The sequence below is a fragment of the Schistocerca serialis genome, chromosome 3, assembly GCF_023864345.2.
Source record: "Schistocerca serialis cubense isolate TAMUIC-IGC-003099 chromosome 3, iqSchSeri2.2, whole genome shotgun sequence".
Classification (NCBI taxonomy): domain Eukaryota; kingdom Metazoa; phylum Arthropoda; class Insecta; order Orthoptera; family Acrididae; genus Schistocerca; species Schistocerca serialis.
The window spans coordinates 877721767-877733129 of record NC_064640.1 but is presented as its reverse complement, the minus strand read 5'-3'; the positions used below and the strand labels follow the sequence as shown (position 1 = coordinate 877733129).

The following is an 11363-nucleotide window of genomic DNA, read 5'->3' as shown; positions in this document are numbered from 1 at the left end:
TCCATGATGTAAATGCACTTAGGTAAAATTTTGCTAATTGACTTTTACACCATCGCTTGACACAGGAAATAAGGTCTTTCTCACTACCAAATGTTTTACCACGCAGGTGGGCCTTCAGACGACCAAATAGTTAAAAATCACACGGAGCCAAGTCAGGACTGCAGGGAGGATGAGGAACAATTTTACAACCCATTTTCCTGATTTTCTCCTGCGTCATAAGGGCTGTATGGGGTTTGGCGTTGTCATGGTGTAGTCTGATGAGCTGACCCTGAAACTGTGGTCTGTGGGTGTAGATGGCATGTTACAGCTTGTCCACTGACAAACAGTAATGCTCCAGGTTAATTGTGGATCCAGGTTCCAAACAGTCAATGAAAATGACACCACACTGATCCCAGAAGAAGGAGGCCATCACGTTTCAGTCTGCTGTTCTTGAAAGTCTTGGTTTCTTCTTTCAAGGGAACCCAGATGACGCCACTCCATAGGTTGGGTTTTGCTCTCAGGTTAGGACTAAAACAATTCTGTTTCATCCTGGGTAATGACGTCATCAAAAAACTGTTTCCTAACTTCAGTAAAGGTCTCCATGAGACCCTCGCACACATTCTTCCTCATCGTTGTCAATAATATAGGCACCCAACGTGCACAGACTTTTCTGTACACCTAGTGACTGTACCAGTGATACCACACTACCCAATGACAAACGAGTCATTTCAGCAAGCTGTCGTTTCGTCACAAATATGTCATTTTGAATGATTTGATCAATGGTCTCCTTATTCACATCCCTCACTGCCGTCAATGGTCTACCGCATTGTGGACTGTCCATTAGAGAGAAATCACCTTCTTTAAACCTCTGCTACGATCGCTGAATACTGCTGCGATCCACTGTGTCCTCCCCATAAACAGGGAGCAACTTCCTGTGAATCGAAGTGGCAGAGTCATCGCTGGTCTTGAAGATGAACTCCATCGCCGACCGTTCTCGCAACCTGAAGTCTACTTCACGGCCCATTATGGCTCACATGTCAATAAAATAAAATACTTTCATATACCAACTTATAGCTAAATGTTCCAAGTATGTTCACAAGAAATTTCATTCTCCTCCTGCAAAAAATAAAAAAAATCAGAGACGACTGTTAAAACTTTTTGAACGCCCTTTGTATATGAGCGGGCACGTCCGTAGAAAACCATCGTTTAAGAATGATATACCAAGTTCTATGCTAGTCGCGATTCGCCACAAAACGCCAGTTGCTCCATTACAGTCGAACTCAAGTGGGAGACACTCGAGCTACCGCCTTGTAGTCCTCATTTCTAACCATGTGATTGTCAAGCTTTCGGACCCTTAAAAAGACCTTGAAGGGTCAACGATTTCTGTGGACTAGGCTGTGCAGTACGCATTTACGGACTTCTTCACCCAGCAAGACACAGCGTTTTACCAAATGGGTGGCTTCAACATCGTGTGTCAGCGGGATGACTAGCCCAGTCATCACGGCAATTTTGTCTGAGTGGCACACCTATTCTGGACTTTACGGCGTCCTAAAGGTAACTGTTTGATCGCCCCCTACATTTAAGAACTTGATAATTGAATTAGATATTAATACAAAATACTCATGAATTTAGTAAGACGTTTTCACGAATAATCTATGAAGCAGGGCGAACTGCTCACACGGAATTTTCTTTTGTATTTTTTAAATAACTGGTTGTTTCTAATATCTTTGATTGTAAATGTTCATTGACAGTTACGTGGAATTGTGCAAAAGTATGAAAAGCTGAATAAATAAATGAATACTGTAAAGTGACTCAGAACGGCGTTATGAGGATGTGTAATGTTGGCAGGGACCGCCTGTTCGTGAAGCGCATGGGTTCTCCGCGGTCGTCGTGGGGCGACTACGTGGCGCCGTTCGAGCGCCGGCTGTGGGCCGCCGTGGCCCTGAGTGTGCCCACGCTGGCGGCCGCTCTCTCCACCCTGTACCGACTGGGCAGGCACTTCGGCACTGCAGACGGCAGCGGACCCTACTACTACTCCTTCTACGACTCCCTGCTTTACGTTTTTGGCGCATTCTGCCAGCAAGGTGAGAACCCGTGGCACTCTCCGACTTGTACCGACTTGGCATGCGCCCTTGTACTAGTAGACAATGAAACTATCGTGCGCGTCATTTATGTTGGCGACCGAGTTTAGGTTCGTTCTGCGCATCTGACGTCACAAAACACAGTCAGCCAATGAACAGAGAACGACGTTGCCACATCTCGACTGCAGTGCAGAGCATGGACGAGTGTCTTTAGTTTTAGAAACATTCAGTCATAAATAAAGTAATAGAACAAAAGCAATGGCTTGATAGCAGACATTCTTTTATAGAAAGTTTGGAAAAAGCATTCTTTATACCAATTGCTTCATATTCTATTAATTAATTAAACCAAACAAGCAATAAGACTCCTAATTCACATGATAGCAAGGAAAGGTGTTTGTATCACTCTCACGAACCGCTTTTTCGCAATAAAGAACAGCGGTGATTGTTTATTTCCTATTGTACTTCGACGAAGCAAGAGTAATTCATAGTCATACCAACAGTGTTTGTCATTATATTGCGTGAAGTGTTATAGTCCTTACTTCACGAATTATATTCGTTTGAATGCAATTTTTTGAAATTTCTAGTGCTTTGTCTCTTCATTAACCCTTTCGCTGCTGCAGACACGTGCTGCCTGCATTCCGTGCTGTGCACGATTTTGTCATCACTGCACTGCTCGCCTGTGCAGACACATGGTGTTCCCACTGCTTTGACACACTTATCATTCGATTTCACAAAAACTATTTGGTCCAAAAATTTGATTTTTATACGTCTTCTTGACTGATACCTTCCCCCCATAAATGACTTAATTTTGTTTCGATATTCAACGCAGTTATTATGCAACATTAAATGTAGTAAACCATTGCACGAAATTTTGAAGAGGTTGCAGAGGTAGAATTCCATAGCGTATACTTTCCGTATGGTCGATTTTAGTTGCCACAATGTTGAGAATGAAATGTGGACAAGATACCTAAATTTCATATAAAATTAACTGTATAACAATATCTCATTTAATTTAAGTACGACATAGGTGTCGTATGTAATATTGAGAAATATTCTGTCTTTCGCGACTGTAATAAAAGTATTATTTACACCGGACGCGTTTGGCTTTATTTTAAAGCACTTTATTCTTAGGACCACAATTTTTCAAGTGTTATATGCTTTAAGGATACAGGGTACTTATAAATGGTGGAAAAATCTAAATTTTTCTGTGACTTTATTAAATTCTATAGTCTTTCGTGATTATATTGATACATGCATTATAGGGTTTCATATGAAAAATGACCTATATATACCAAATTTAAAAGTTATGGTCATGTATGCCACCACACCCCCTTTATATCTGTTACAGAAACCAGTATTATTTCGAAACGAACTGTGAACTTTCTGTTTACAGCGATTGTACGTATGATATATTGGATATGTTGGTAACAGTACAGGTTTCTAGTGTCTGTAAATGATTATCTTTGCTAATATTTACTTTTGTTTACTGAATGTTTGTTGCTACATATATTTGTGAAAGAACATATCCTTTGGTGTGCAATAAATACGGACTATGGCAGACATCAAGAAATTCAATAAAAGGAAGTTCCGTGGTTACCAGTTCATGAACAAACCAAACCTCAATGTGGAAAGTCACCTATGTAAGAGTTCTTGAGGGAAGAAACTCCCACATGGCACACCTCCTGGGGATTCAAATTTTTGTGTTAACAATAACGCTGTTTGTAGCAGATTTGTTGTTGTTGATGTGTGCATCTTATCTTCTTTGGTAAAGGAAGTGGCGAAATGTAAACAATGTAATGGTGTAGGCTGTCTGGAAATAAGTGGACAATAAAGTAGCAGGAAGGGTTTAGCATCAAAATTAGTCGTTCTGTGTAGATCCTGCAATAAATCAACCTCGAAAATGACTCAAACATTGGGCATAATTCATATCATGAGAATTTGAAGTTAGTGTATGCAATGCGTGCAATAGGGAAAGAACTACTGAAAGATTTTGACATTTGATGGATCTTCCTCCTCCTTCCAGTAGGTTCAGAAAGTACATAAAAATACTTATAGGTGCCTTGATGGTTGTGTCTAAAGAATCTATTAAACGTGCAGTAGAAGAAACTGTAAATATAAGTAGAACTGGGGACACTGGTATTGCACTTGATGAGACATGACAACGCCGAGGACATCGTTCCGTGAATGGTGTTGTAAGTGTTGCTTCTCTGGAGAATGGAAAAGTTGTTGATGTCGAGTGCTCATCTAAGTACTGCCACACCTGCCATGGTAACATTAACGGACATATTGACCATCACTGTTCTAAGAATTATGATTGTTACAGTGGAGGTATGGAGTATAATGGCGCTCTAAAAATATATCAGAGGTCTCTGCCCGTCTATAACATTAGATATATGAAATACCAAGGCGATAGGAACTCTAAATGTGGTTCAAACGGCTCTGAGCACTATGGGACTTAACTTCTGAAGTCATCAGTCCCCTAGAACTTAGACCTACTTAAACCTAACTAACCTAAGGACATCAAACACATCCATGCCCGAGGCAGGATTCGAACCTGCTACCATAGTGGTAGCGCGGCTCCAGACTGTAGCAGCCAGAAGAGCTTGGCCACTCTGGCCGGCGAACTCTAAAGGTTTCAATAAAATTCATGACTTTAATGTTTATGGTGATATCTTGGTAACAAAACTGTAGTGTAGTGGACATGTGCAAAAGAGGATGGGTGCTGGATTGAGGAAGCTACAAAGAGAAATAAAAGAAAAGTTGTTATCTGATGGAAACTCTCTGTCTGGCTGAGGCAGATTGACAGAAACTGAAATAGACCTTCTTCAGAGTTATTACGAACTGGCCGATAGACAAACTGCACCTCTGAATGATGGCACAAGAATGAGAAAAGCTGTATGGGCCACCCACTTTCATAAGTTGTCCACAGTTGAACACCCTGTTCACAGACTTCTCCCTAAATAAGCAGATTCTTGGTGTTGTTACCAAGAAGCAAAATAAAGTGGTCAAATATACCATCATAGGCATTCTCTTCCTGCGCCTGTTATGAATTAAATGAAATCAATTTTTAGAGACCTGAGTGGCCCTGTTTTGCTTAATAATGTCTTCGTGGGGGCACTCAGAATACAAATGAAAGTTTCAACCATTGCATATGGGAAAGATTACCTACGAATGTTTTTACACAACTACATTCATTAAAATTTGGTGTACCAGATGCAGTGATATCTTTCAATGATGGAATGATAGGGAGGTTGGAAGTCCTGAAAAATTTAGGCATACAATGTGGCTGTAATATGGAAGTGCAATGGCTTGCATGTGACAGACAACGCGTGTATTAAGCTGCAAGATTCGCTCTTCAAGTTACCAAAGAAATAAGAAGTGCTAAAATGAATGCCAAGAGGAAGCTGGAAGATGAAGAAATGCTGCAAGATGATGGCAATGTTCAGGAATGTTCTGAGGTGCAGTTTAATTGGACTCGTATCTTCATTCGCAATTTCCCACAAGTTGTATTTTTCAGAATTGAGGTACAAATATTTCCTAAAGTTTATAAAGCACTGCTCTAAATTTTTCTGCAACTTGCAAGAATCCATACTTACGTATTAGACCTAAGCTTTAGTGCAGAATCATCTAAATTATAGAAAAAATAACATTTTTATTAGGAAAAATTATGAAAATTTAAATGTAAGATGTCATTTTTTTATCCTTGTAATATACATAATAGGTGCAATTAAATAGGTCTCGAACTGCAGCCATCATGTTATGCATATCTGATAAAAATTTGGTCTCCTTCAAATGTATAACATTGGATTAAATGGTACCTCAATTTGAGGAAGCATTTTGGGAAAAAGTTGCATCAGTTTCTTTGCAATTTTTAATGACCCTAAGCAGGTCAAAAAAATTCAAAGTACTTCTAATTTGTTTAGAAAGTGTGCTGCATTACCTGATATCAACAAAAAATCTGTAATATATGTACATTATAAACAGTGCCTGAAAGAAATAGGTGTTGATTTTTACATAATATTGAGCCATAAAAGTACCCTGTATCCTTAATATATCTGTTCCTTCACCTTGATATGCCACCTCTTATCCTTTTTTCCATCATTAAAATCATATCATAATCACTTAACACTTCAAGTGGCTGATTGGTCATTTATGACATTGCATCCCATGATAATCCTATTGCAGTATAATACCAAGCAGGATCTAACCCATATGATTTTATACATCTATGTTTAAAATTTTCAGATATTACAGGAATCATGATAATTACGAACATTTTTATATTGAATTTACTCTATATTAATTTGACATACTCATAATTTTCATCACTTATATCAGTATCATATAACATGCTTTAAATACGTTTTGTGTTTGGTTGTTTATTTTTGCCATATCTATCGAAGTTTTCCATGATATCATATGGATATACACCTCTTTAAAAATCTAGTTCACTTGATGATTAGTAACGGCTTTTTTTAACATTAATCATTTGCTCTTTTGATAAATTTGATGCTAATTTGTCTAATTATGATAACATGAATCTAAATGTATCAATAAATCTCATTTTTAAGTGACTTGTTTGCTTAGTAAAGCATGTAGGCTTCTATTCAGTACTTGTATATAATCAATCTTTTTACTATAGTACTCTATTCCTTTTATAAATAAATGGTAATCATAACCAAATAAATTATAAAATATATAGGTCCAAAATTTGTTAATTGGTAATTTAGGCTGCAATAATTGCATGAATCCAGTTTCTTAACTTATTTTTTACACTGTTATTGAAATTTGTAATTTCGATTCATGTAGTTCTAATAACCTCCCATAGTCTTTCTGTTCACTTAATTTTCTAATTGCTTCATCACTTATATGTGCAATTTCTTCTTATATTGTATATAATGATATGTAACAATATCTATCTTCATTTTCTGAATAATCTTTCAATCTCTTCAACTTAGCAGGTAATTTGTTTTAAATTCAAATTTAGAAATATGACATATTGCAATTTGATCATATGATTTTTGTTGTTACTTAGACAGATTTATTGACAGTACTATTCTGTCATATTTTTCACATAAGATTTCAACTTCATATCATTAATTGTACAAATTTTTATGTGCAACACTAATTCTACAAACAACTGGTTGTTTATAATAATCATTTCTATATTTTGTATAACACCAAAACCAAAATATTTCATGCTTTTGATATTTCATTGTATATGCCTGATCATCTTTTAATATCTTCTTACATAAACCATTATGAATATCAGCCTCTGTTAAAACTTCATATCTTTGAATTAATTCTAATTTTTTTATTGTTTATGGAGTAGGATGATAAGTACGCAACTTTTTACGAATACATTAGAAATCTGCAATAATAACAGCATACACTTTCATTTTATGGCTATAATTTTTAAAATATATTTGCTCCTTTCATAGGTAAATTTATTCTAACTGGTGTCTTTTCTGAGCAGTCAGTTCCAAGAGTAATAAATTTATCTTTCAAATGGAAATGTGTTAAACATCTTCCACAAATATATTGTTTCTTTCATTTTTAGGCATGTGCTCTGTTACCAATGAAAATAAATTTTATGTCCAACAATAAAGTCTATTTGCCCCACTTTTAAAGTATACAAGATCACTATGTGTATTTCATAAATCTTTTGAAACTATTAGGGGACATACAACACACCTGTCATTAAGTTAATACACATTCATTGGTATGTTTATTTTTTGCTTAATTTTAGGTATACACCAATCTTAATTGGATACTGAAACTTATCTATTTCATCAAGATGTAATTTTTGTTATATTTTCCAACTCTTTGATGGTACTTTTGTATTTTATCATAAAATAATGCTGATTTTATAGACCACCAGAAGCCGTTTGACCATTTTCATTCTAACAGTTATACAAGCCTTTTTACTTCTAACATTCTTTGGTATACCAATGTATGATGCACCTGTAAGTGGATTGTATCTGTTGTCCAGTTACTGTGTCTAATGACCACCATTATCTTTTTCATTGAAAATTTTGTGAATAATGTTCTTTGCATTTTCATAAAATGTATAAATATCACCATTATTAGTTATATTATAATATTATTTTTTCTTAAAATCGTAACCTAACTTTGAATTAATTTTTAATCCAAGGTGAACATTCAGATTATCCTGCATTTTTAATTATCATATTTCTACATGAACTTTTATTGTTTTCAATATTAAATATTTGCCCTCTATTCACAAATGCCTTTTCAACTAAATAATTTCTATTAAATTTTGATCTATTCCTTGGTGATTCATATATTCCATTAGAGTGACAAAAAATATTTCTTAACTAAGATGTGTGTGGTTAAAATATTTCATTTGCAGCTATATTTGCAAATGATAATTCTTTAAATGTCAGCCACTCATTATACTCATAACTAGGTATTTTTATTTAAGTCATCTTTTTCTAAGTTGTAATAACTTATTAGGTTAAGTTACTTAGCTACATTTCTTAATTCAGTAATTCTCTTTGTATTGAAGTTAGTCATTTGTGGTGTCATTCATTAGGAATAATTCCATCCAGAGATGAAATTTTGTATACTGAATGCTTAAGGGAAAATTTGTATATATATTACTATCTATGTAGTTATTGTTTCAATAATATTATAATTTACAAAATTATCTTATCTTTGTAAACATATCTTTATAAATGTATTCTATTTATTATCATTATAGTATCTGAGTAGGAATATAATACATAGAATCATATGTAATCACCATTATAAAATTGTTATCATATATTGCTCTCAATAGAATTGTGATATTCTTATGAGATTTATTACAGGGAGCGAAAGGCTATTTACAATTTGTACAGAAATCAGATGGCAGTTATAAGAGTCGAGGGGCATGAAAGGGAAGCAGTGGTTGGGAAAGGAGTGAGACAGGGCTGTAGCATCTCCCCGATGTTATTCAATCTGTATATTGAGCAAGCAGTAAAGGAAACAAAAGAAAAATTCGGAGTAGGTATTAAAATTCATGGAGAAGAAGTAAAAACTTTGAGGTTCGCCGATGACATTGTAATTCTGTCAGAGACAGCAAAGGACTTGGAAGAGCAGTTGAACGGAATGGACAGTGTCTTGAAAGGAGGATATAAGATGAATATCAACAAAATCAAAACGAGGATAATGGAATGTAGTCAAATTAAATCGGGTGATGCTGAGGGAATTAGATTAGGAAATGAGACACTTAAAGTAGTAAAGGAGTTTTGCCATTTAGGGAGTAAAATAACTGATGATGGTCGAAGTAGAGAGGATATAAAATGTAGACTGGCAATGGCAAGGAAATCGTTTCTGTAGAAGAGAAATTTGTTAACATCGGGTATAGATTTAAGTGTCAGGAAGTCATTTCTGAAAGTATTTGTATGGAGTGTAGCCATGTATGGAAGTGAAACATGGACGATAACTAGTTTGGACAAGAAGAGAATAGAAGTTTTCGAAATGTGGTGCTACAGAAGAATGCTGAAGATAAGGTGGGTAGATCACGTAACTAATGAGGAGGTATTGAATAGGATTGGGGAGAAGAGAAGTTTGTGGCATAACTTGACTAGAAGAAGGGATCGGTTTGTAGGGCATGTTTTGAGGCATCAAGGGATCACAAATTTAGCATTGGAGGGCAGTGTGAGGGTAAAAATCGTAGAGGGAGACCAAGAGATGAATACACTAAGCAGATTCAGAAGGATGTAGGTTGCAGTAGGTACTGGGAGATGAAGAAGCTTGCACAGGATAGAGTAGCATGGAGAGCTGCATCAAACCAGTCTCAGGACTGAAGACCACAACAACAACAACATGAGATTTATTTTGTTTATGTTGAGCTAAATATGTTTACATATATATTTGACACATTTATCACAAGTTTATTTTCATAAATAATTTTGTATTGTTGTCAAATACAATTTCTATTATTTTATTAATATTAAGTCTGTTTTCAGAAAGACAGATTTTGCACCATGGTGACTTATTGTATTTTGTTTCCTTTTGTGTATGAAATTCATCAATACATTTTTCTTCATTACATTTCGAGAATATTTAGTATATAATATTATTTTCCATTTATCCTTCAGTAGCTTTATGTATATAAATGGATTGTATAGTCACAAAATTGTCTGAATTAGAAATCAATAAATTCCATGCCACTTACTTTGAATTAGTTCACACTAACTTTGGTAAAAAATGAACTATATTTGAGATGATAAATACAAAATTAGCTTACCTGATACATATGTTAAGGAAGCAGATAAAAGTGACCTCAAAATGATGAATTATTAACCTGTTTATATAACATATGAAGGATTAATATCAATCTAAATTGGAAATAAAATGCATGATACTCCATTCTCTAAATTATTGTTATTCCATTTTGGGTTGGTGGAATTTTGTGCTGCTACTGTTTTTCTGATATTTAGGTGTTCATTAGTTATTTCATTTTTTTCTCTCATGTACATTATTTTCTGACTTGCAGGTATCCTTATAGTCTACAAAGCGAGTAATATGTGTTAATTTTTGGGGGAATCTTACATATTTTTGGATCGAAAAGTTGCATTAGCTGTACAGTTTTATTCTGATCTGTGATTTATCAGTATCATTCTAAATGGCATTTTACTGTATGAAATATGAAACTACAAATGAAAATTTAATGATGATGAAAATACGTTCTTTTAGGGTATGCACGGCAATTTAGCTCTATTTTATGAAAATACACTGATTGTTAAATTTGTGCTAGGACTTACATATATATATCTACAGAGCTCTGAAAGTCCTCTCTTCTATAGTCTTAGCAATAATGGTACTAGTTTATGTATTCCACTGGCAGAGATGTTAAAGCAATTGTCGCTTATGACTTCTGACTCGTTTCCAGTGCAGGCTCCCTTACCTGAAATTGGTACAAACAACCTTCTTCATTGTCCCTGAAAATTTGTAACATCATCACACAATCACCCTGTATGCAAAATCAACCTCAGACATTGCTGTTGATATTGTTATAACGCTTAAATATGCCATCCATAACATGTCCAAGATTCAAATCCATAAAGCAGGTTGGGAATTACACTTAAATTTCATCATAGGACCTATTTCACAACATTGTCATCATGAGTGTCAAATATTCGAGCTCTTAATCTGCCAATTTGATGTTGAATCTACACTGAATTCCCAATCTATATATGCAATTGATAAGAGGGTGCTACCTAGTTATGATAAGGCGTTAACTAATTTAATTCTCTTTCTGTCATTTGTGATACTGATATTTCTTTGTCCTTC

The 11363-nt window shown here is 35.1% G+C and overlaps 1 protein-coding gene across 1 annotated transcript in view; it reads left to right on the top strand.

Moving 5' to 3' along the window:
• The first annotated feature begins 1810 nt into the window (after window positions 1-1810).
• LOC126471293 (glutamate receptor 1-like) overlaps window positions 1811-11363 on the top strand; it is a 64137-nt gene continuing 54584 nt past the window's right edge. The window contains exon 1 of the mRNA XM_050099412.1: window positions 1811-2063. Coding sequence (XP_049955369.1) covers window positions 1811-2063 — 253 coding nt within the window. The remainder of the gene's footprint in view (window positions 2064-11363) is intronic.